Below are 25707 nucleotides of genomic sequence, written 5' to 3' on the forward strand. Positions count from 1 at the left end.
GAAAATTTGTGTCACTTTCATAGGCAATAACAATGAAAGTGAATAGGATAAAAACAAAACAATGTTATTAAATGGTGTTGGATGCTTCCCCACAGAGGCTGTGTAGGATGAGTGCTCTGTTCAAAAACGAGTTTTAGCAAAGTGTGAGGACAGTTTTGCAAACATGTTTCATATTCCAACTCAGTAGACACAATTTTTCACAAAGTAACATTCTTCCTTTTCTGATATTTTCTATTGTATGTTATTCCATCTATTTCGTTTTATTTTTTAAAGCACTCAAAGGTGGGTAGAGGCAAGAAGTATAAAAACAGGTGGGGGTCGAGGCTGAGTGGCGAGTGGCGGTAGTGAGGGCTCATACCTTCCACTTTTGTGAGTGTTCAGATTTAATTTGCAAATTAAAAAGAAGTCGTGTTTTCTGTTGTTGTTTTTTTGAGACGGAGTTTCGCTCTGTCGCTCAGGCTGGAGTGCAGTGGCGCGATCTTGGGTCACTGCAAGCTCCGCCTCCCGGGTTCACGCCATTCTCCTGCCTCAGCCTCCCGAATAGCTGGGACTACAGGCGCCCACGACCACGCCCCACTAATTTTTTGTGTTTTTAGTAGCGACGGGGTTTCACCGTGTTAGCCAGGATGGTCTTGATCTCCTGACCTCGTGATCCGCCCGCCTCGGCCTCCCAAAGTGCTGGGATTACAGGCGTGAGCCACCGCGCCCGGCCTTAAAAAGAAGTTTTAAAAAAACTAATTTGGATTCCATATACTAACTTTATAGCTCACTAAGCAGTCACACCCCATAATTGGAAAAACTGTGTGCAAAATACGTAAAGCCCTAACACTGTGCAGAGATTTTACCTGGGCATAATCAGCAGATTGAAAGTGAATGAAGAAGGAAATTGCCTTCCCACTGTAGTTGATTATCTACTGAGGCGGCCACCAAGAACTTCTCCCTGCCCTGTGCACTCCGCCACCCCCACATCCAAAGGTGAAGCCTATTTCCCCTCCCCTTGCATCTGGCCTGGCCTTGTGGCTGTTTTCACCCCTAGAATGCACCCCCACTAGAATGCACCAGAAGTGATGTTCTGGGACTTCCAAGTTAAGACCTCAAGAGGACTAGCAGCTTCTGATTGTTATCATTTGGGATGCTCCTTCTGGAAATGAGCCACCACGTTGTGAGGAAGCCCAAGAAGCAACACAGAAAGACCCATGCGGAGAACTGAGGCCCTGGGCTAACAGCTCCAGCTAAGCTTCTAGCTGGCAGCCAGCAGCAACTGCCAGCCACATACTTCCTATCCATGCCTACGGCATCATACCACGAAAACACAGGATGACCGGGCGCAGTGGCTCACGCCTGTAATCCCAGCACTTTGGGAGGCCGAGGTGGGCGGATCACGAGGTCAGGAGATCGAGACTATCCTGGCTAACATGGTGAAACCCCATCTCTACTAAAAATACAAAAAATTAGCCGGGCGTGGTGGCGGGCGCCTGTAGTCCCAGCTACTCGGGAGGCTGAAGCAGAAAAATGGTGTGAACCCGGGAGGTAGAGCTTTCAGTGAACTGAGATCGCGCCACTGCACTCCAGCCTGGGCGACACAGCGAGACTCTGTCTCAAAACAAACAAAGAAACAAAAACAGGATTCCCAGTTAAAATTGAGTTTTGAAAAAATAGTGAAAAATTATTATCACTATTATTTTTATTTTTATTTTTTTGAGACGGAGTCTGGCTCTGTCACCCTGGCTGGAGTGCAGTGGCACGATCTTGGCTCACTGCTACCTCCGCCTCCCGGGTTCAAGCAAGTCTCCTGCCTGAGCCTCCCAAGTAGCTGGGACTACAGGCAAGGGCCACCACTCCTGGCTAATTTTTATATTTTTAGTAGAGACGGGGTTTCACCATATTGGCCAGGCTGGTCTCAAACCCCTGACCTTGTGATCTGCCCATCTCAGCCTCCCAAAGTGCTAGGATTACAGGCGTGAGCCATTGTGCCTGGCCTGAAAAATTATTTAGTATAAGTATGCCCCAAATAACATGAGACATTCTCATACCAAAAAAAAAAAAAAAAAAAAATTCATTCATTGTTTTCTAATTTAACTGGGAGTCCTGTATTTTTATTTGATATATTCAACAACCCTGCGGACTTTCTCTGGCTTCAAGAGAATGCTCAGCCCGGGCGAAGGGCAAAAGAACAATGAGGACAAGTGCCACCCTCTCCAGCCCTTGTTGGGACACTTCCGAGCTGTGCTCGCCCAAGAGCACTGAGCCTCTGCTGCCTGCAGCAGTGACCTGCTCCTTCTTGGCTTTCACCCCTTGATCTCACTTCTCCACATGCCTGCTGGTGCCTCCTAGGGTTACCTCCCAAAGAAACTCCCAGTACCGAAATTCTTGTCTCAGGGTCTTTTTTTTGAGACGGAGTCTCGTCCTGTCGCCCAGGCTGGAGTGTAGTGGTGCAATCTTGACTCACTGCAACCTCCACCTCCGGGGTTCAAGCAATTCTCCTGCCTCAGCCTCCCGAGTAGTTGGGACTACAGGCGTGTGCCACCACGCCTGGCTAATTTTTTGTATTTTTTAGTAGAAATAGGGTTTCACTATGTTGGCCGGGACGGTCTGGATCTCCTGACCTCAGGATCCATCCGCTTCGGCCTCCCAAAGTACTGGGATTACAGGCGTGAGCCACCGCGCCCGGCCTATTTTAGAACTCAAACCAAGACAGGAAGAGCTGGGTAAACGCTAAGTTTAATGATGGCCGTTATTCCAATTATTCACTCGCATTTCCTCTTACTGTAGAGGAAAATAAACAGGAATGTAATAATCACAGCTAACATTAATTAAGCCCCTACTGGATATGATACATGTTCCAGATGTACTAACTCACTTGTTACCAACAACCATCTGAAATATCTTTAAGTCCATTTTCCACACAGGGAAACCAAGGCATAGAGAGCCTAAGCAACTTAACATCTCATTGCCAGCAAGCAACAGCAGCAGAATTCACACCTAGAAAGTGGGGCTTAATAAAATGTAAAATTGTTCTATAAATAGATAAAGTGTTATTAAAAAGAAAAATAGAATGAATTTTGAAACGCCAATTAATGTACTTATTTATTTATTTATTTGAGATGGAGTCTTGCTTAGTCGCCCAGGCTGGAGTGCCGTGGCGCAATCTCGGCTCACTGCAAGCTCCGCCTCCCAGGTTCACGCCATTCTCCTGCCTCAGCCTCCCGAGTAGCTGGGACTACAGGCGCCCGCCACCATGCCCAGCTAATTTTTTTTGTATTTTTAGTAGAGATGGGATTTCACTGTGTTAGCCAGGATGGTCTCGATCTCCTGACCTTGTGATCCGCCCGCCTTGGCCTCCCAAAGTGCTGGGATTATAGGCGTGAGCCACCGCACCTGGCCTATTCATTTTATTTTTAAGACAGGGTGTCACTCTGTTACCCAGGCTGGAGTGCAGTGGTACAATCATGGCTCACTTCAACCTCGAACTCCTGGGCTCAAGTGATCCTCTCACCTCAGCCTCCTGAGTAGCAGGTGGGCACCACTCAGGGCCCATGTGTTCACATATTAGGCCACAGTGCCTCTCCAACCCCCAGAATGAAATCCAAGCCCCTTGGCCTGGTCCTCAAGTCTTTCTCTGACCTGGTCATCCCTGCCACCTGCCCTCTCTTCTCCAGCTACCTTGAATCACTTGAAGAATCTCCATGCCTCACAGCTTTCATTGCTGTTACTTCTGCCTTGAACACCCTTCCTCCTTGTCATTCCCACTTTTCAAGTCTCACATCAGCATGCACTGCCTCCTCCAGGAAGCCCCTCAGCACTCACCCCAGAGTCCGCCAGGCTCCTCTAGGTTCCTATGGCCTCCCAGCTGTCCCCTATTTGATCACAAGTGCTGGCTCTGGAAGAGTTGATAGAGGAGCAGGCGGCTGAGTGAGAGGCACCATGAGGAGTGGGCGGCTGAGTGAGAGGCACCGTCCTGCCCCATGGTTAGCGCAAAAATCGATAAACCAGCACCCAGTGGGCACCTACTGTGTGCAAGGCACTGTTCTCAGTGCTGGGGCTACCCATGGAAGTAGACAGACAAAAATCCCCGCACTAACAGGCCGACTTTCTCCTGGGCAGGCAGACGATAAACACAGTAAGTAGGATGGAGAGCTGGGAGGTGGCCCAAGGAGAGCACATGAGGGAGGATGCTGGGCGTTCGTGCCATTTGCATGGCTATGACAGCGTGCTGCGGGGGCATCGATGTTCCCACCTCCCCATGAGGCCTCCCCTCGCATCCTCCGATACACACTGGCCCCTCCAGCTCCACTTCCCTTTTTTTTTTTTTTTTTGAGATGAAGTCTTGCTCTGTCGCCCAGGCTGGAGTGCAGTGGCCCGATCGCGACTCACTGCAACCTCTGCCTCTCAGGTTCAAGCGATTCTCCTGCCTCAGCCTTCCAAGCAGCTGGGACTACAGGCGCCCACCACCATGCCCGGCTAATTTCTGTATTTTTAGTAGAGACAGGGTTTCACCGTGTTGGCCTGGCTGGTCTCCAACTCCTGACCTCAGGTGATCCGCCCACCTCAGCCTCCCAAAGTGCTGGGATGACAGACGTGAGCCACCACGCCCGGCCTTTTTTTTTTTTTTTTTTTTTTTTTAGACTGAGTTTTGCTCTTGTTGCCCAGGCTGGAGTGCAATGGCGTGATCTCAGCTCACTGCAACCTCTGCCTCCCAGGTGCAAGTGATTCTCCTGCCTCAGCCTCCCGAGTAGCTGGGATTGCAGACATGCCCCACCATACCTGACTCATTTTTTATTTTTGTTAGAGACGGGGTTTCTCAGTGTTGGTCAGGCTGGTCTCAAACTCCTGACCTCAGGTGATCCGCCCGCCTGGACCTCCCAAAGTGCTGGGATTACAGGCGTGAGCCACCGCGCCCGGTCCGGCTTCACTTCTTTAAGCACTCACCCTGTGCTAGACAACTGACATTCCGCGTTGTGTTTATTGTTTATTGCCTGTCCCCTCTATGTCAGCTTCCTGAGGCAGTGACTTTGCTCATCGTTGTCCCTGCGGTATCGCCGGTGCCCAACTCAGTATCTAGCACACGGTAAGTACTCGGGGAAGAGTTGTGGAGGATACATTTTGCGGAAGGGGAAACTGAATCTCAAGGAAGGAAGATGATTTGCTCGAGGCCACATGAAAATTAGAAGGCAGGAGAGGGATTTGAGCAGGGTCTGTGGCTCCGAGACCGAGGCTCCTCTCCGGGTGACTCTTCCCGGGATTCTGGCCTCATTTGGACCTCCAGGGCCCCCGACCTGAGCCTGGGGCAGAGCTGGGACCCAGGCGGGCGAGGCTGAGCGGCTAGCTGAGAGTCGCCAGCAGAGGGCGCTGTCTACACGTGTCCGGGCGCAAGGAGGCACCAGTAGGGCTGAGCCTGGGGAGACAGAGAGAGCGGCGGGTTGTGGGGTGGTGGGGCAGTGGGGCGACAGGATGGGGAGGAGACTGAGGCAGGGGGTGCTGTGGGAACCTACAGGAGAACTTTACCAGCTGGATAAAGGCAGGTTTCCCAGGAATTTATTTTTAAACTGTATGCTGAAAAATAAATGGGAGGTGGCGTTTGAGAAAGCGAAGCGTGTTCCAGGTGGAGAGAACAGCATGTGTGAAGGCCCAGAGCCGGCCCCCGGATCTTTTCAGAATGCATCTTGGTCAGGGGAGGATGGTCGGCCAGGACACATGCATGGCCCCCTGGAGTCGTGCAGCGCTGGCCTCGGTGAGTCTTCAGGCACAGATTGAGGCGTAAAGGAGGTGCTCCTGCCGAAATTTAATTATGCCCAGGCATGGTATCCCAGCATTTTGGGAGGCCAAGGTGAGAGGATTGCTTGAGGCCAGGAGTTCGAGACCAGCCTGGGCAACATAGTGAGATGCGATCTCTACAAAAATTTTAAAAATTAGCCAGGTGTGGTGGCATACACTTGTAGTCCCAGCTACTCTGGAGGCTAAGGTGGAAGGATCACTTGAGCACAAGAAGTGGAGGCTGCAGTGAGCTGAAGGGGCCACTGCACTCCAGCCTGGGTGACAGAACAAGACCCTGTCTAAAAAACAAACAAAGAAGTAAATGCCCTAGTCTCAGGTATTCTGTTAGAGCAACACCAAACACACTAAGACAGGGAGGAAGGGGCTGGGTGGGCTCCCACAGTCCTGTCCAGCCACTGGGCCCGTGCAGCACAGCACTTCCCGGGTGCATCAGCATTGAGCCTTTCCTGAGTGCTGCTGCCATCTGTCCTCCAGTTATGAAGGGAACAAGAGACCCAGAAGGGGTGGGGCTGGCCCTTGCTCACAGCCCTGGGCTGCAGCCCTTGTACAGAGCTGCCTCCTGGTCAGCCACGAAAGGCTCACTGGAGGAGGAGGGGTAGGTCAGGCCTCTTCCTGGCCTCAGAACAGGATATGGGTGGGGGATGTTGGTGTCTCCTACACTGGGGTCTGCCCACCTTCTTCCCCCAATGTTCCTCCATCCTGCTCTGAGCGTTGTGCAGAGGACCCTGGACTGTGGGGTTCATCCTTTCCTAGGGAGCTTCCAAGGGCCCACACAGCCTGCTCCCCGCACCCCATGGAGGCGCAATGATAGCAGAATTACTGACACTGTTAACCTGCTGGAGTTGGAACCTGGAGTCCTGGAAGGTCAGAGGTCAAGCTGGGGGGCTGGGGGCACGGCCTGCACTGGCCACTGCAGTGCAGAGAAGCTGAGGTGACCTCAATCTGAGAGACTGGAGACCAGGGTTGGGTGAGGGTGCATGGGAAACGGGTGGATGGGGACTGGGTGAATGGGTACTGAGTGGATGGGGACTGGGTGGATGGGGAGTGGGTGGATGGATAGTGGGTGGATGGGGACTGAGTGGATGGGTACTGGGTGGATGGGGACTGGGTGGATGGATACTGGGTGGATGGGGACTGGGTGGATGGATACTGGGTGGATGGGGACTGGGTGGATGGATACTGGGTGGATGGGGACTGAGTGGATGCGTACTGGGTGGATGGGGACTAGGTAGCTGGATACTGGGTGGATGGGGAGTGGGTGGATGGATAGTGGGTGGATGGGGACTGAGTGGATGGGTACTGGGTGGATGGGGACTGGGTGGATGGATACTGGGTGGATGGGGACTGAGTGGATGGGTACTGGGTGGATGGGTACTGGGTGGATGGGGACTAGGTAGCTGGATACTGGGTGGATGGGGACTGAGTGGATAGGGACTGGGTGGATGGGGACTGGGTGGATGGGGATTGGTGGATGGCGACTGGGTGGATGGGGACTGGGTGGATGGGGATTGGTGGATGGGGACTGGGTGGATGGGGACTGGGTGGGTGGGGACTGGGTGGGTGGGGACTGGGTTGATGGGGATTGGTAGATGGGGACTGGGTGGATGGGGATTTGTGGATGGGGACTGGGTGGATGGGGATTGGTGGATGGGGACTGGGTGGATGGGAACTGGGTAGATGGATACTGGGTGGATTGGGACTGGTGGATGGGGACTGACTGGATGGAAGGAGGGCGGGGGCCAGGTGGGGCCAGGTGGGGCCAGGCAGCCTGCCTGCTCTGCTGAGCAGCCTGGACCCAGGGGCTGCCTCTCCCAGGCCTCAGTCTCATCGTCTATAGAATGGAGTTTCCAGAGATGGTCTGAGGCCCCTTCCAACTACCTGCAATGTGCTGGGTCCCAGGTCCACAGGAAGGACTGGTTCCTAGGGTCTTCCTTCCCAGCAAATTGTCCCTCCTGCTTCTGGCAGCAAAAGCTTCCCAGGATAATATTATCAATAGTAATATTGTCCCCCCTCCTCCTCTGCCTCTTCTTGTGTTTCTATATTCCAGGAACTTTCCTAAATGATTCATTTATTTATCAAATAATTTAATCCCCCACAATCCCATGAGTAAGAGACATTTACTGATCCCTTTTTATAGTTGAGGAAACAGACTCAGGGAGGGGAGGTGACTTGCCAGAGCCACACAGCTGGCAATCTGGCTCCTGTACTTCCGCATCCCTGAGGTCACTTTAGTGCCCCTGCCGCATGCCAGGGATAAAGAGACCCAAGACCTTACCGCAACTCACGGAGACCTATGTGGCTGCATGTGTCACCCCCAGGCAGAGTGACCTGAAGGGCCCAGGGAGGGGCCTCTTTTCATCCTGGGGACTGCCAAGCCCTGGAGTCCAGCTGGGCACGGGCAGTCAGCCTGGGCTGGGGGATGGTGCCTGGCTGCTAGGATGCTGGTCCTAGCATGGCAGGCATGGGTTAAAATCCCAGCTGTGCCACTTTCTGGTGTGTGATTCCAGGCACGTGACCTTTCTGCTTTGTGCCTCAGTTTCCCCTTCTGTGGAACGGGGATAATAGCAACACCTCTTTTATAAGGCAAGGTGGTTGTGAGGATTCAATGAAGCAATACACGAAAGCACTTGCCTGCTTGGTCCCGTGGGTTCTCCATGGGATAGGGAACCCATGGAAGCCACGCCCAGCTAATTTTTTTGTATTTTTTTTAGTAGAGACAGGGTTTCACCATGTTGGCCAGGCTGGTTTCAAACTCCTGACCTTGAGTGATCCACCCACTTCAGCCTCCCAAAGTGCTAGGATTACAGGCCTGAGCCACGGCTCCTGGCTGTTTGTTTTTTGAGACAGGGTCTCACTCTGTCGCCCAGGCTTGCGGGCAGTGGTGCTATCATAGCTCATTGCAGCCTTGATCTCCTAGGCTCGAGTGATCCTCCCACTTCAGCCTCCTGAGTAGCTGGGACTACACGTCCACACTACCATGCCTGGCTAGTTTTTTATTTTGTAGAGGGGGGATTTCACCATGTTACCATGGTCTTGAACTCCTAAGCTCAAGTGATCCACCCACCTCGGCCTCCCAAAGTGCCGGAATTATAGGCATGACCCACCATGCCCAGCCTGAATGGCCACTTTTGATGGAGCACTTACTATGTGTCGCTAAACCCCTCTGAGCCTCAGTTTCCTCCTTTGTAGGTGGGACTTGCTCAAGGACTCACTGCTGGCCTTGGGGAGCAGAGAACTCAGGTCTTTGTGATTCCGAAGTCCAGGTTCTTCCACCTGCAACTGCAGTTTCCAGAATTGGTCTCACCCCAGGAGGATCAGCCAGGTGATATGAGATTCTGCTCGGGGCTGTGAAAAGGGAATGGGAAGTCAGGGCACCCTGCCTGGTCCCACACTGATCCACCTGGGGTACCCATCTGAGAAACAGGGGTGGAGACCAGACTGGATGATGCAAATGGCATGTGGCATTGATCATTGGCCCCTCACCCTGGCCACGGCCTCTAGGTGGGCAGAGTACACTCCCTGTCTCTTGACTCTGGGCTCAGCCATGTAACTTGCTTTGGTCAATGGGATAGCAGTGGCTATAACAAGACCAAAGGCTTGAGGTGCACTTCCACAGTGGAGCTGTCTTCTTGGCTTCTGCTGTGAGAAGATTGTCCCCCTGAATGGCTGCCGGCCCTTCAGCCTCGCCCCGCCAAGAGACACATGGAACAGCCAGAGCCCAGCCTAGAGCCTGTATCCCAGCCTAGCCTGAGGCAGAGCCACCCAGCCAAGACCAACTGACCTTCAGCTAACCTGCAGATGCATCAGGGGGAATTAAATGATTGTTCTAAACCACTGAGTTTTGGGGTGGTTTGTTATGTGGCATTATTGCAGTGATAGCTAACACAAGCCTGGTATCACTCTACAACTCTTGGACTCTGAGCTGCATTTACATCCTGAATCCATCACTTACTGAGAATCAGGTCTTTATTATTATTATTAATTTTACTCCATCAATTTCAAGTTTTCCATAAGAGACATAGACAATGTAAAGGTCAAAGATTTTGGGCGACAAAACAGAGATAACTACAAAACCTCTGGCAAACAACAGTTGCTACCTTTGCACCAAGCTGAGCTCTGAGCTTCCTGACAGGCACGGCAAAGAGAGGAAGAACATGCACTACTCATATGCTGGGGAGCATTAAGGTCCTACGGGCTGCGTCCCATGGGCTGGCGACCTCCCACTGGGGCCCTCTTCACATTGCTGTGGGATCCCAGCATTTTCCCCAACTTTCCTCCTTCCAGACCCTGCTCCAGTATCACCCCAACTTGAAGCCTTCCTGGCTGTTAGAATTTCTTACAGCAGATTGCCTCTGTCACTCATTAGTTCATCCCGTATCTGCTGGCATCAACCTATGTTGTGCTTAGAAAAGACTTATAGAGGCCGGGCGTGGTGGCTCACGCCTGTAATCCCAGCACTTTGGGAGGCCGAGGTGGGTGGATCATGAAGTCAAGAGATTGAGACCATCCTGGCCAACATGGTGAAACCCTGTCTCTACTAAAAAAATGCAAAAAAATTAGCTGGGCGTGGTGGCGGGCGCCTGTAGTCTCAGCTACTTGGGAGGCTGAGGCAGGAGAATCACTTGAACCCGGGAGGCGGAGCTTGCAGTGAGCTGAGATTGTGCCACTGCACTCCAGCGTGGCGACAGAGCGAGACTCTGTCTCAGAAAAAAAAAAAAAAGAAAGAAAGAAAAGAAAAGATGTATTGAGGCTGGGCGCGGTGGCTGAAGCCTGTGATCCACCAAGGTGGGCGGATTGCCTGAGCTGAGGAGTTTGAGACCAGTTTGGGCAACATGGTGAAACTCCCGTCTCTACTAAAATACAAAAGAAATTAGCCAGGCATGGTGGCATCCGCCTGCAGTCCCAGCTACTCGGGAGGCTGAGGCAGGAGAATGGCTCGAACCCAGGAGGTGGAGGTTGCAATGAGCCGAGATTGTGCCACTGCATTCCAGCCTGGGCGACAGAGCATGACTCCATCTCTAAAAAAAAAAGAAAAGAAAAGAAAGGACTTGGCTGGGCACGGTGGCTCACGCCTGTAATCCCAGCACGTTGGGAAGCCAAGGTGGGCGGATCACGAGGTCAGGAGATCGAGACCATCCTGGCTAACACAGTGAAACCCCGTCTCTATTTAAAATACAAAAAAATTAGCCAGGTGTGGTGACGGGTGCCTGTAGTCCCAGCTGCTCGGGAGGCTGAGGCAGGAGAATGGCGTGACCCCAGGAGGTGGAGCTTGCAGTGAGCCGAGCTTGCACCACCGCACTCCAGCCTGGGCGACAGGGCGAGACTCTGTCTCAAAAAAAAAAAAAAAAAAAGAAAAGAAAAGAAAAGAAAAGACTTATCGAGTGAATAATGAATAAATGAATGAATGAGGAAATGAATTCACAGATGGGGAAGTGAATTAATGAAGTTAAAAGCAAGTACATGGAAGAAAGTGTTTGTTTACCTGAGTCTGATTAGGGGAAGGAGCCCTGAGTGGAGGCACTGTCGTTTGAGGTGGTCTTGCCTATACGTTTGTAAAGAATGCTTGAGAAGTTTCTTGAGGGGTTCTGGGAGCTGAGGATCACATAAGAATTCTAGCTGAGAACAATTTGTCAGCTGTCACAGTGCAGAGCATCATGGTTGAACTCAAATGCCGCCAAGCAGATGACGGGACACTTTCCACCTAGTTCAGGAACATAAGCTAAGGCACTTCAGGGAGGTTTATTTTGTTTGTTTGTTTTTAATTTTTTTGAGACAGGGCCTCGCTCCGTCACCCAGGCTGACTGCAGTTGTGCGGTCTTGATTCACTGCAGCCTGGAACTCTTGGGCTCAAGGGATCCTCCCACCTCAGCCTCCTCAGTAGCTGGGATCACAGGCTTGCACCACTATGCCGGCTAATTTTTTAATTTTTTTCCAGAGAGGGGGTCTTGCTTTGTTGCCCAGGCTGCTCTCAAACTCCTGGCCTCAAGTGGTCCTTCCACCTCGGCCTCCTAAAGTGCTCAGATTACAGGCGTGAGCCACCGTGCCCAGCTGGGGAGTATTTTTATGTCCCCAAAATGCAGGATCTGCCTCCAGTTGATTTATCTTTAGTGAATAAGGATGAAAATGCTATCTATTTCCTGGAAAATTCTCTTGGCCTTCAACCAAAAATGGTTAAAACAGATCTTGAAGAAGAGCTAGTTGAGTGGGGCAAAATGGGAGCCTATGGTCACGAAGAAGGCAGCATCCTTGGGATACAGAGATGAGAGTATTGTAGGCCTACAGAAGGACTATAGGAGCCTACGAGAAAGAAATAGCCCTAGTGAATGCGCTGACTGTTAATCTACATCTTCTACTGTTACCCAGGGTCTCACTCTGTTGTCCAGGCTGGAGTGCAGTGGCACAATCACAGCTCACTGCAGCCTCAACTTCCCAGGCTCAGGTGATCCTCCCATCTTAACCTCCCAGGTAGCTGGGACTACAGGCACACACCACCACGCCAGACTAATTTTTGTATTTTTTTGTAGAGATGGGGTCTTGCCATGTTGCACAGGCTGGTCTCGAACTCCTTGGATTACAGGTGTGAGCCACCGCGCCCAGCCTTAGTCCAGTTATTGTTTAAGCCTATACCAAATGGTATAAAATTCTTATAGAAGCCAAAGCTTTCTCTTTTAATCATTATACTATTGAGTCACAGCTACGACTCCATGGAGTTAACATTGAGGAAAGGGGATTATAAAGCCAAGACGGGGGAGGAAACCTTAAGAATAAAGGATATTGGCCGGGCGCGGTGGCTCATGCCTGTAATCCCAGCACTTTGAGAGGCCGAGGCCGGTGGATCACCAGAGGTCAGGAGTTTGAGACCAGCCTGGCCAACATGGTGAAACCCCGTCTCTACTAAAAGTACAAAAATTAGCTGGGCGTGGTGGCAGGCGCCTGTAATCCCAGCTACCCTGGAGGCTGAGGCAAGAGAATCGCTTGAACCCGGGAGGTGGAGGTTGCAGTGAGCTGAGATCGCGCCATTGCACTCCAGCCTGGGGGACAAGAGAGAGACTCGTCTCAAAAAAAAAAAAAAAAAATTAGCTGGGTGTGGTGATGCATGCCTGTAATCCCAGCTACCCAGGAGGCTGAGACAGGAGAATCACTTGAACCCAGGAGGTGGAGGTTGCAGTGAGTCAAGATAGCGTCACTGCACTCCAGCCTGGGTGACACAGCAGGACTCCATCTGAGAAAAATAAATAAATAAATAAAATAAAATAAAGGATATCCCTGAAGCAATTGAGAAGGGAGGAGGCTCAATTACAGCAATCCTGTTCAGTGGGCTGCATTTTTATACTGGGCAGCTCTTTAATATACCTGCTACCACGAAAGCTGGACAAGTGAAGAGATGTTTTGCTGGCTTGATCTAGCATGTACAGTTGGAAATGCTGAACTCACTTACATGACAGAAGAGTTGACTTTGCCCACTGGTGTTCCCACAATAATTTGAATGCAGGAGCAGGAGGTCTGGCAGGTACTTTTTCCATGAAAAGCATGCCCGTATGATTAAAGCTGTGCTGCTGGGGTGGTTTGGCTGTGAACTCAGCACCAGATTTGAGATGGATAACCAACTGCAGTTAATCCCTGGGGTTAGTGGATTCCAAATTTCAAATCCTCCCATTTTGTTGGTCTGTTTCTTACAGTTTAGAGATCTTTAGGCAGGCAGCGATTAAAGCATTGTGGAGAAAATCTATTTTGCTGACTGGTTATCTGGAATACCTGATCTAGCACTGCTATGGCAAAAATAAAGCAGAATCTAAGAAGCCAATGGTGACCTGGAGGTGACCATTACTCCATCCCATATGGAGGATCAGGGCTGCCAGCTGACACTAACATTTTTCTGTTCCAAAGAAAGATGTTTTCCAAGAGGTAGAAAAAAGAGGAGTGGTTTATGACAAGTGGAATCCAAATGTCATTCAAGTGGCTCCAGTTCCTTTCTATCATTCTTTCCATGATGTTTATAAATTTATCAATCTGGGCTGGGTGCGGTGGCTCACACCTGTAATCTCACCACTTTGGGAGGCCGAAGCCAGAGGATCACTTGAGCCTAGGAGTTTGAGAACAGCATGGACAACATAGTGAGACCCTGTTTCTACAAAAAAAAAAACAAAAAAAAGTATTTTTAATTAGCCAGGCATGGTGGCACACACCTATAGTCCCTGCTACCCAGAAGGCTGGGGCAGGAGGATCACTTGATCCCAGGAGATCAAGGCTGCAGTGAGCTGTGATGGCACCACTGCACTCCAGCCTGGGCAAGAGAGTGAGACCCTGTCTCCAAAAAAAAAAAAAAAAAAAATTATCAATCTGCTCACTTCTGTACTTCACTCTGCAGAAACAAAAATTTGCAGTGTTTTCTAGAACAATTTAAGCAAATTATACTGAAAGCTGATGTGTGTTTTTTTTTTTTTACCATTATTCAATTTTTAGTTATTGAAAGTATTTTACAATTGATTGCATGTAGCTGGCAGTAAGTAATATACTTTACAGAAAAGAAAAATAAGTAAATGAAACAACAAGTAAGCCTAAGGAGTGATGGGGGGGCTAAGGAAATTGCTTTTATTTTATACAAGTTTATTGAAAACCACCTGTACTTATCCCTGAGAGAGGATGCAGATATGGCCCCTGCTTATTAGAAGCACAGGTCTGAGGGGGGGAGGCAGATCCAGACCCAGCCAATCATGGCTGAAGGTGATCAGTGCTGTGACAAAGGAGTCCCAGGGACTGAAGGGCCCAAGAAAGCCCCAGTCCATCCTGGAGGTCAGGGAAAGCTCCCTGGGGATGGAAAGAAATGGGTTGCATAGGAATTTGCCAGGAGAAGAGGCGGGAGAAGATGGAGCAACATGAGCAAAGGGTGAGGAATGAGAAGAACTAAGCAAATGTGCAGGAGAAATAAATGGAGCTTCTAGAAATTTAACACCTAGTAACATATTAAAAACTCAATGGAGAGTTTAAACGACAGTTTAGACAAAGCTGAATAGAGAATTCATGATCTGGAAGATGGATTTGAAGAAATTATCCAGAATTCAACCCAGAAAGAAAAATAAATGGAAAATGGGGGTGGTGGGGAAAGAAGAATTCAACCTGAGAAAGCTGAAGGAGGAGGAGGAGGAGGAGGAGGAGGAGGAGGTGGCAGCAGTAGCAAGGAGAAGGAGAAGAAGAAGGAGGAGGAGAAGGAGAAGGATGAGGAGGAGGGAGAGGAGAAGAAGAAGAAGAAGAGGAGGAGGAGGAAGAGGAGGAGGAGAAAACAAAGAAAAAAAGTGGTTAGGAGCCAGGGAGAATACAACAGGAAGATCTAACATAGGTAGCAGTTCCAGACAGAGAAGGGAAAACGAGACAAATGCAATATTTGAAAACATAAAGTCTGACATTTTTTTCCATATCTAATAAGCACCACCAAATGCACAGATTCTAGAGATCCAATGAATCCCAAGCAAGATAGGTAGGAAGAAATTCATGTCTGGACATATTGTAGTGAAAATATAGAACACCAAAGTCAAAGAGGAGATCCTAGAAGCAACCAGAGAGAAAGCAGAGGAGATTCTTTAAGTGTTTCAGTGTTGCAACAGTGAGATATTCAAAGGCAGGGAGTATAGGGAAATGGGGCTCTAGTAGAGCCAATTATTAAGGGTGATTTTGAGCCAGAGGAGTGATACGATGAGATCTGTGTTTCAGAATCTGAGTATGGAAAGCCAGGTGCGCTGCTCAAACCTGTAATCTCAGCACTTTGGGGGGCCAAGGTGTGTGGATCGCTTGAGACCAGGAGTTTGAGACCAGCCTGGGCAATAGAGTAAGAGACGCTGTTTCTTTTTCTTTTCTTTTCTTTTTTTTTTTTTTGAGACAGAGTTTCACTCTGTCACCCAGGCTGGAGTGCAGTGGCGTGATCTCGGCTCGCTGCAACCTCCGCCTCCCAGGTTCAAACGATTCTCCTGTCTCAGCCTCCCAAGTAGCTGGGACTACAGGTGCCCACAACCAGACCTGGCTAATTTTTGTATTTTTAGTAGAGACAGGGTTTCATATTGGCCAGGCTGGTCTCGAACTCCTGACCTTGTGATCTACCTGCCTTGGCCTCCCAAAGTGCTGGAATTACAGGTGTGAGCCACCGCTCCTGGCAAGAGACGCTGTTTCTACAAAAAAATAAACAAAAAAAATTAGCTGAGCATGGTGGCATGTACCTATAGTCCCAGCCATTTGAGAGGCTGAGGTAGGAGGATCACTTGGGCCCGGGGGCTCAAGGCTACAGTGTTCGCACCACTGCACTCCAGCCTAGTGTGCAGACTGGAGTGATGGAGTGAGACTCTGTCTCAAAAAAAAAAAAAAAAAAAAAAGGAAAAGAAAGATGCGGTTCTACTCAGCGTCATCTGATTGCTACCCTGTAAAAGTGCAGCCCCAGAGTTCTGAGCTTCTGATATCCCAAAAGAAATGGAAACAGGTGGCCCCTGGATGAAGGAGGAGGTCAGGGGTGGCTGGAAGGCAGGTCCTGGGGAGTGTAGGGGCTGGAAGAAGACGGAGGGGGAAGGTGTGGTAGACACTATTATAATAGCTGACTGATCCTTGTGTACCATTCCCAATTCCCGTCTTCCCTGCTGCTTTCCACTGTGGAGGCTGGAAAAGAGAAACTACTTACCTTCTCAGCCTTTGTTGCAGCTGGGAGTGACCATGTGACACAGTTTTGGCCAATGACATCTAAGGAGTCTCATTAGATCTCATTATGTGTGTGTGGCAGGGGTGGGGGTGGGGGGTGAGGGGGGCGGGGTGCCTGGGAAATTATTGACGAAAGTGACAAATGCTTTCAATTAACCCTGAAAGTAACCATTCCTTTTCCTTTCTGTCTTAAATGCGGAGGCAGATGCAACGCCAGGAGCAGCATCAGCCACGCTGTAAACAAGGGGGAAACGCCAAGCGCATTACAGAGGACGTCAGCCCTGCCATCACTGGGCTGGGGAAACAATGCCAGCCATGGCTGGTCTCCAGCTTCACAGTGATAGGGGAAATAAACCCTTATTTGTCTAAGCCATTGTGATTTGTTTTCCTTTTTTTTTTTTTTTTCAGCCACTTTACAGAAGAGGGATATTTGTTAAAATTCAGAAGGGGAGAGAAAAGGAGAGACTGCGCAGGTTGAAACGGTGGTGGGTAAATGTCAAAGAGAGAGAGACTTTGTTTGCAGGTGGCAGGGGCCTGAGCACGATTTTGTCACAATAGCAGATTGAGCACAGGATGTGCCAGGCACAGCGCTTTATACTGATCGACGCGTTTTAAAAATATTTTGTAGGCCGGGCGCGGTGGTTCACGCCTGTAATCCCAGCACTTTGGGAGGCTCAGGCGGGCGGATCACGAGGTCAGGAAATTGTGACAATCCTGGCTAACGCGGTGAAACCCCGTCTCTAGCAAAAATACAAAAAATTAGCCAGGCGTGGTGGCACGCGCCTGTAGTCCCAGCTACTCGAGAGGATGAGGCAGGAGAATCGCTTGAACTCGGGAGACGGAGGTTGCAGTGAGCTGAGATCGCTCACTTGAGATCGCGCCACTGCACTCCAGCCTGGGCGACAGAGCGAGGCTCCGGCTAAAAAAAACAAAAAAAACCCAAAAAAAAACAAATTTGTAGAGACGGGGGGGGGGGGGGGTCTCACAATGTTGACCAGGCTAGTCTCAAACTCCTGACCTCAAGCCGTCCTCAGGCCCGGCCTCCCAAAGTGCTAGGATTAAGGCCTGAGCCACCGCGCCCAGCAGAACGCATTTAGTTCTCACTGCAACTTTCTGAGGCAGGCTGTGCTGTTATCCCCACCACACAGAGGGAACTGCGGTGCTCTTCTTAGACAAGAAAAGCGCCAGCCAGCGGGTGGTGAGGCAGGATTTGAACTCGAGCACACGGAGCCCATCCAGTCCCGATGGACTGACTCCTCCGTCAGCGGAGGAGGGAGCGAGTCGTTAGGTGAACAGTGAGTGTCTCAGGGTCCCGAGTGTGAGGTGGGGCGTCTGATGTGTCGCGGGGTCCTGCCTGGCCGTGTCCGGGCCGAGGCAGGGGAGGACGATCCCGGGCAGGGCAGCCAGCACTGCTCTCCCTGAGGGCCGGGGCTGTGCGCGCTGCGCGGTCTGTGCGTGGGATACGCCGGGCCCCGCCTCGCCTTCCCGCCCCGTCTCCCAGTCCTCCGCCCTGGCCCTGCCATAGGGAGCCCGGCCCGGGGTTTCTGCGGCTGCCGCAGCCCTGACAGGGGCCGGGGACGTGGAGGGAGCGGGCCGGCGCTGGCGCAGCCGCAGAACTGTGCAGGAGAGAGAGACTGTGACCCCGGTGGCCCTCTCTGAGTCTTGGTTTCTTCCTCCGTGAAATGGGGCTTGAGCAGCGCCTCCTCGACGGGGAAGAGGGCCCGCAGAGACAGCGCGCCAGAGAGTCCAGGGCAGCGCAGGGAAGGAGCCTGTGGATCCCTCCCAGGCCCATCCCACCGCCGATCCCGCCCAGGGGCGGCCCAGAGCATTTCCTGAAGGGCCTCAGGAAATACCAGGCCCCCGCCCCCAACCCTCCCGCCACCCCCGCCGCCCCCGCCCGTCCGCCCGCTGGCGTCCAGCTCCCTGGCCGCCCCTCCCCCGCCTCCTTCCGGCCGGGCCCCTGCTCGCATCTTGGCTTGCTGAGGCTGCGGGTCTTGGCCGGGGCTTCGAGAATCCCCCGCCGCCTCCCCTTCTGGAGGTATCTGCGCCGCCTCCTTTCTCCCTCCCCTTCCTTCCAGCCCTTCATTCCCTCGGGGCGGGCAGGCCGGCAGGCCCCGCGCAAACCTGGGGAAAGGTAGGTGGAGGGTGCGGGGTCCGATAACTGGCAGCCACACCCAGTAGGCCAGGCAGCTGCAGGAAAGAGGTTAAAGGAGTTGGAAGAGATTCTGGGAACTCAGGAAAGGAATCAGGGAAAGCTGCCTGGAGGAGGCGACATTTAAGTTTGGACTGGAAGAGCAAGGCGGGTCAGACAATAATTCATGTATTTACCAAGCATTTATCGAGCACTTACTGTGTTCAAGACCCTGGGGTTGGGGCAGGAGGCAAGATAACTGTGTCCTTATGGGTTCTGCAGTAGGGAAAACAGTGAAGGCAACCATCTCACAAACTGCTGGAGTTGAGACCACCAGAGGGGACAATAGAATGTTAGTTCCATGTGATCAATGAGACCAGAGAGGACTGGGGTGAAATTACTTTCCCACAGTCACAAGTAGTAGAACTGGGATTCGAACGTGTGCTACTGTAACATGAGCCCCTAACCACAGGAGTCTCTGTGGCTTTTCAAAGCAGACACGCTGCTGCACACAGGAGCAGCTGCCAGCCTGCCTTGCAGCAGCCATGGCCATGCTGCAGGGCCCACCCGGGGCAGGTGCTGGCAGAGGGGACAGCCAGCCACTGGTGGGAGATCTTGCCCTGGGAGAGGCAGCAGCGGAAATTGCTGTGGGATGGTGGAGGCTGTGGTGGCCATGATGTGGTTGCTTCGGGGCCCCTGTGGTTCCAACCGGGGCACTGTGCCTGCCTTCTGTGGCTTCTTCACCCACAGAGAACCCTCACTGGGGCCATGTCCTGCTTCCTGGAGCTGAGATTGAGTCTGGGAGCCCAGGTGGAACCCTTCTCACTCTCTGGGGACCTCCCACCCTTTATCTCCTGGGAGGCTGGGCTAGCATTCCTGCTTTATAGAAGAGGAAACCAGGGTCAGAGAGGCATGTTGGCTCGTCCAGGGCCACACAGCAGAAGGCCTGTGTCTGCTCAATGACTGAAGATACGCGGCTCTTTTCTTGATTCTCCATTCATTCGTTCATTCACTCACTCACTGTAACACATGCACATATCCTCTGGGTACTCACTATTCCATTGCACAGCAACCTGAAGGCTTCCAGCTAAGCTTGAGCACCTGAGGACCAGCGACTCTGCCTGGGGGCTTCATCCAGCAGCTGCAGCCTGCTGGCCCCCTGCCCCAGAAGGCCACCGTAGTGCTAGAGTAGGCTGTAAAGTGCTATCCCCCGAGTAGCCTTGATGCACGACTGACCTGGTGAGAGTTAGTGATAAACAGTTCTGCATCATCGCCCAAGGTTCCCCAGCTGTCCATGGTGTTATGTGCTCATTCCCATACCCTTTGTTGGCTCCTTCCCTTCCCTGTATCATTTTCCTGACAACCTAAAGGTGATTCTTGGGATCTCATTCAAGCCGAAAACCTTGCACTGGAATTTTTTTCCGGACTGGGCTTCTGAGGGTAGCAAATGAAGACATTCATTTATTCAGTCTTCAAACACGATTGACCTAACCTGAGCCCGCCCCATGCTGGGCTCTGGGGGTGTGGGCATGATTCATAGGCGTTTTCTGGCCTCCAGAGCCCCTTGCTTGATGGAAGAGGCAGGAACAGCTTCTGATGATTCTCACCCAGTGTGGTTAATGACGTGACCACATCTCCAGGGAGAATGACCCCTTCTGCCTGGGAGGTCAAGCGGCATCTCCAAAGATGTTCCCTTCCAGCTTGGCTTTGAAGGATGAGGAGGTGTTCCCCATCGGGACCAGGGGGCTGGGGAAATGGCATTCTTGGCAAAGAGAACAGCATGTGCAGACCAGGAGCAGGAGCATGGAGGGGCTGACAGATGGTGGCACTAGGGACGTTGGCAGGGTCAGACTGTGCCAGCCTTGAAGGCCAGGGGAGACCCTGGGACTGTGGCATGGTCATGGGAAACCACCACTGACAGTTTTGGAGCAAGGGCAGGATTTGGTTTTAGGAAACGCACTATCTCTGGTAAGACCTACAGGTTTAATGGTCCTTCCTTCCTCATTGTAACTCCCAGCAAGTCAAGGGAGTCCACCCTGGAGCAGCTGAACAGCAGCATCGCTATACGTGGCGCTCTTATTAACACTTCATTCACTGGGTCTTCACACCCTTGAGTGAAGCATCCTTTTTAGTAACCTCTTTTTATAAGTGGGGAAACTGAGGCATGGTACAGGACTCAATCAAGGTCCCATAGCTAGGAAGCGGGGGCATTGGGATTAGAACCCATGTTTCTTGGCCAGGCATGGTGGCTCACGCCTGTAATCTCAGCACTTTGGGAGGCCGAGGTGAGCGGATCACCTGAAGTCAGGAGTTCGAGACTGGCCTGGCCAAGATGGCAAAACCCTAAACATACAAAAATTAGCCAGGCGTGGTGGCACACGCCTGTAATCCATGCTACTCGGGAGGCTGAGGCAGGAGAATTGCTTGAACCCAGGAGGTGGAGGTTGCAGTGAGCCGAGATCGTGCCACTGCATCCAGCCTGGGCAACGGAGCAAGACTCCGTCTTAAAAAAAAAAAAAAAAAAAAAGACTGGGCACGGTGGCTCATGCCTGTAATCCCAGCACTTTGGGAGGCCGAGGTGGGTGGATCATGAGGTCAGGAGATCGAGACCATCCTGGCTAACATGGTGAAACCCTGTCTCTACTAAAAATACAAAAAATTAGCTGAGCTTGGTGGCAGGTGCCTGTAGTCTCAGCTACTCGGGAGGCTGAGGCAGGAGAATGGCGTGAACCCAGGAGGCAGAGCTTGCAGAGAGCCAGGATCACACCACTGCACTCTCGGGACAGAGTGAGACTCTGTCTCAAAACAAAACAAAAACAAAAACCCAAACAACAACAACAACAACAAAAGAAGCTGTGTTTCTTTGGCTTTAAGCCCATCCTCTACGTTGCGCCACTGCCATGCTTTTCAGAGGCTAGAGGGCTCCAGGAACCACCTTCTCTCCCCAGCACAGCCCTGGGGGTGGGTGGGTGGGCAGAGAAGGGACAAGCAGCCCAAGTCACAGCCAGGGATGGAGACAGCATGGCTTCTTTCGGAGAAATGAAGAAGCAGGAGTGTTATTCTTGGCCAGGATGGGAAACGGGTTGGAATCTTGGCTCCTATGCTCACCAGCCATGTGGTCTGTGGCAAGCCACATCCTCTCTCTGTGTCTTGGCTTACCCATCTGTAAAATGGTGGCTCCTCATAACCCCCACCTCATAGGGCTGTTGTGAAGATTGAACGTACTGAAGACTCAAATTCTTAGTACACTGCCAGGCACGTAGGAAGAGCTCTTAGAGTGTTATTTTATAGCCCTCATTTGAGAGGGTGTGGGCAGGAGCACAGCCTCTGGGCTCCAATCCACAAACTGCCATCTACTAGTCCATTTGTGAGCTGGCTGGTAAATTCACCTTCCTGGGCCTCAGTTTCTTCATCAGTAAAATGGGATAATGATGGTGCCTTCCTAGTTGGGTTGTGGTGAAGGTTAAATGAGATGCCATGTGGAAGTGCAGAGGAGAAGGGCTGCTATAAGGGGCTCCAGGTGGGTGCTGCTGTTATGGTTGGGCACCTACTGCATGCTGTGTCCCTGCATACAGGAGTCGACCTTTGAGACCTGCTTATTCATGGCTGTTTCACGGATGTCGAAGTGGAGGCTCAGCAGGGTTGGAGGTTCCCGGAGTCTCCCAGCTGGTAAGGGCGGTGTCAGGACTGGAACCCCAGCCAGGCTGACTCAGACATCCCTGGGGCCTGAGCCCAGCAGGGCAGCTGTGACTCAAGTTTGCAGGAAGAGGAGGAGGAGGGTGGGGTAAATGGGTGCTTGACGGAAGCCACAACCTCTATTCCCTCAGAAATGGAAGTGCTTGGTGAGGTTTGGTGTGTCCGAGCCGAACAGCAGCCAATGACAGGCCTGGGGATCATCTGGCACAGCCCACTTGACAAGGCCTTGGAAACTTGGTCTCTGCAGCAGCAACCGGATTTCAGCCTGGGCCTCGGACACCTCGGCCTGGGTACGGATGCGACTTGGATGCAGTCCTTCCCTGGCAGTGGAGGGGATGCCCAGGCTGGCACAGGAGTCTCAGGTCCTCTCCGGCTCTACCCCAATCTGCTGTGTGATTTTGGGCCGAGGCAGGGACCCCTCTGGGCTCTGTTACTGGAGAAAAGGCAAATGGCTGGGACAGGTGGGTCCCCAGCCCTCCTTGCCTGGAGGTCTGCGAGTTGGAGGGCTCTGGGGTAAAGCCAGAGCCAGGCCCGGGGAGAGCCTAGGCTCATCTCTGGTGAACAGGGTACCCTCTAGCCAAAGCAGGGGCAAGGCGAGGCACATGCCCCTCATATGGGAGCTGGGGCTGACCCCCTCTCCTAGCCCTGCACACCTTGAGCACATGGCCTTGGCCCATCTGCCCTGTGGGTGGACACTTTCCAGCCCTGGGTCCTGAACTCTACCAATCAGCAGGAACCTAGACTCCTGAGGGGTGCAGCCTGGATGGGAGGTCAGGGAACTGGGTTCCTGAGCGCATCTCTGTGCCATTCATCTCTCCATTGGTTTCCCAAATGTGGACTGAGCACACACTGTGAGTCAGGCCTGAGCTAGGTTCTAGGGATGCTACTGTCAACAAGACAGATGAAGGTTCCTGCCCTCATGGAGGGGAGGGAGACAATAAGCAAAGAAATAAATGCATGATGTAATGTCAGCCAGGGAGCGATGCTGCAAAGCAGGGTGGGCGTGGGGAGTGACGCAGGCCGGGGTTGGGGAGGCATCGTTGTAGTGGTCAGGAAGACTGCTCCGAGAGGCAGACTGAGGGAAGGAGGATGGACATCTAGATGTCTGAGAGAAGGGCCATTTGGGCAGAGGAAAGAGCACAGGGCTCAGTATGTGTGGGGGGGAGGTTGGAGGGGGCTCCGTGTGCGAATGGGGAAGGGAGGCAGGCTGCGAGTGGACAGGGCTATATGTAGACTTCATTCTAACTGTGACGCAAAGGCCTTGCAGGGTTTGGGAGGGGGACATGATCTCATTTGGTCTTCCCAATAACTCCCTGCCAGAAAGAGACAGAGCCCCAAATTGCAGTGAGGAAGCTGAGGCTTAGAGGACACCCCTGCACATGTCTGGGGTGTCATATCATCATCGGAGGAGCTGGGACTCAAACCCAGCTCTGGAACCTGCTCTGTCCCCAGCTCCATGATAACATTGTGTGAGGTGCTGGGTGCAGCTCCCAACTCCTCCCTGCTCAACCATGCTCTGTTAGCCTGTGGTCTACAGAGTGGCTTCCTCCAGGGATGTCTTGCCTTTTTTTTTTTTTTTTTTGAGACAGGGTGTTGCTCCATTGCCCAGGCTGAAGTGCAGTGGTGGGATGATAACTCACTGCAGCCTCAACTTCCTGGGCTTAACTGATCCTCCCACCTCAGCCTCTCAAGTAGCTGAGATTACAGGTGCACACCAATACGCCTGGCTAATTAAAAAACAACAAACAAACAAACAAAAATATGTTTTTTTTTTTAGAGATGGGGTCTCACTGGGTTGCCCACGCTGATCTGAAACTCTTGCCCTCAGGTGATCCTCCCGTCTCAGACTCTCCAAGTGCTAGGATTGAGCCACCACGCCCATCTGGGATGCCTTGTCTTTTATACCTTTACTCCACAAATATGTGCTTAGGCATTGCTTGCTGTGGCCAGAACCTTGCAGGGGTGAGGGACACAGGTAAATGAGAGCTGGTCCCAGCCCTCCCTCAGAAAGCTGCTGGACCACAGGGTGACAAAACTGAAGCTGTCTGTCACATCCGGGAGCAGGTGCTATGAGGATAAGCAGCCAGAGAAGACCCCTAACTTGATCTGTGGCCATCAAAGAAGGCACCCAAGGCAGGATGCCTCCCTGAATCCTAAAGCCAATTAGCAGTCAGCCAGGACAGCTGCTAGAGGGGGTCTAAGGGGGAGTGGAGAGGATGTTCCAGGCAGAGGGAATAGCAGACAGGAAGGCTCAGAGGTGAGTGTGAGCAGGCAGTCTCAGGGACCCCAGACAGTTGGTGAGGCTGCAGTGCTCAGGGGAGGTGTGCCAACAGGTAAGCTGGCAGGGCCGGGTCCCTGGGGGCTGGCTTGTCCTTTCTGCCATTGTCTGAGAGAGTGGGTGGCTGGTATCTGGTGGCCCAGATGAAGATAATGGCGATGCAATTGTGTTCTTCTTTCTGCTCGGTGCCTCTCAGTTAAGGACATTTGCAAAAATTAATAACAGCATATGCTTTTATGTCCTCCACTTAAATTTCCTTTGGATTAAAGAAAGTAATGGAGGGAAAAGAAGAAAAGCAGGAAGGAGCGAGAGAGGGAGGGGAGAAAGAGACAAAAGAAGGAAAATAATTTGGGGAAAAAAAATTTGTCCTTTTCTGGGCTAAGATAGCCCCAGCCTTTGCATTTTCTCACCCACTGAGTCACCAGCCTCCTGCCCTCTTTCAGGACTGTACATCTTGGCCTCTTACCTACTGTGTCTGCGTCAGCCTCCCTCACAGCCTGATGGCCCCTGCGGCAGCCCCAACCCAGTTTCAGGGGCTAAGAAAACTACAGTTGCATGAACGAGTGGAGGTGAGTGGGAGGCAGAAGCGGCGGGGAGAACCAGTCTGTTCCGAGATCTCTGGACCAACCAGGGGATCCTGATGGTCAGCCTTGTCTAGAGCCCCTTCCAGCGTGCAGGCCAGTCCTCCTGGCATTCTTCTAATTACACCGAGCTGTGAGTTATGTGTGCCGAGTATGTGCTGGATTTTGTACCAAGTGCTTTCCATTCATCAGTTCAGGGTAGTGATGCAGGTAGCTCCAGGCTCAGAGAGGAACAGTGACTTCTCCCAGGTCACACAGCTGGAAAGTGGCTGAGTCTGGATTCAAACCCAGACTTCCTTGTTGCTAGGACCTGTATTTTCAACCACTGCCTATGCCTCTATAACGAGCCAGCTTATGGCTGTGTTCACGCAAAGAGAAAAGCATCCAAATGGGAAGGCTGGAGAATTCAAGCAATTTTCCCGCGTGTCAGACAGTCCTGTTTCCCTCTCCCTTCAAAAAAAGTCCTGGATTATCTCTCTCTCTCTCTTTCTTTTTCCTTTTCCTTTTTGTTTTTTTTCTTTGTTTTTTCTTTCTTTCTTTCTTTCTTTTTTTTTTGAAACAGGGTATTA

The 25707-nt window shown here is 51.8% G+C and overlaps 1 protein-coding gene and 1 pseudogene across 1 annotated transcript; both read left to right on the forward strand.

The window, feature by feature from the left end:
• The first annotated feature begins 5677 nt into the window (after positions 1 to 5677).
• On the forward strand, positions 5678 to 16821 carry LOC117978427 (kynureninase-like; annotated as a pseudogene).
• Positions 16822 to 18155: 1334 nt separating this feature from the next.
• On the forward strand, positions 18156 to 25388 carry LOC117977828 (uncharacterized protein ENSP00000382033-like). Its single transcript, XM_063599239.1, has 4 exons — positions 18156 to 18586; positions 22159 to 22252; positions 22411 to 22740; positions 25001 to 25388. The coding sequence occupies exons 2-4, from the start codon at positions 22186 to 22188 to the stop codon at positions 25114 to 25116; spliced, it is 513 nt and encodes a 170-aa protein (XP_063455309.1). The 5' UTR covers positions 18156 to 18586; positions 22159 to 22185; the 3' UTR covers positions 25117 to 25388.
• The last annotated feature ends 319 nt before the right edge of the window (positions 25389 to 25707 follow it).

This window comes from Pan paniscus, chromosome 19, assembly GCF_029289425.2.
Source record: "Pan paniscus chromosome 19, NHGRI_mPanPan1-v2.0_pri, whole genome shotgun sequence".
Taxonomy (NCBI): Eukaryota; Metazoa; Chordata; class Mammalia; order Primates; family Hominidae; genus Pan; species Pan paniscus.

Excerpts from the sequence above, each read along its gene's own strand:
- LOC117977828 (XM_063599239.1), top strand. The coding sequence starts at position 22,186 with ATGGCTGTTTCACGGATGTCGAAGTGGAGGCTCAGCAGGGTTGGAGGT. Across the intron at positions 22,253-22,410 it reads TTCCCGGAGTCTCCCAGCTG|AAATGGAAGTGCTTGGTGAG; the intron begins GTAAGGGCGGTG and ends CTATTCCCTCAG. Across the intron at positions 22,741-25,000 it reads AAGGCAAATGGCTGGGACAG|GACTGTACATCTTGGCCTCT; the intron begins GTGGGTCCCCAG and ends GCCCTCTTTCAG.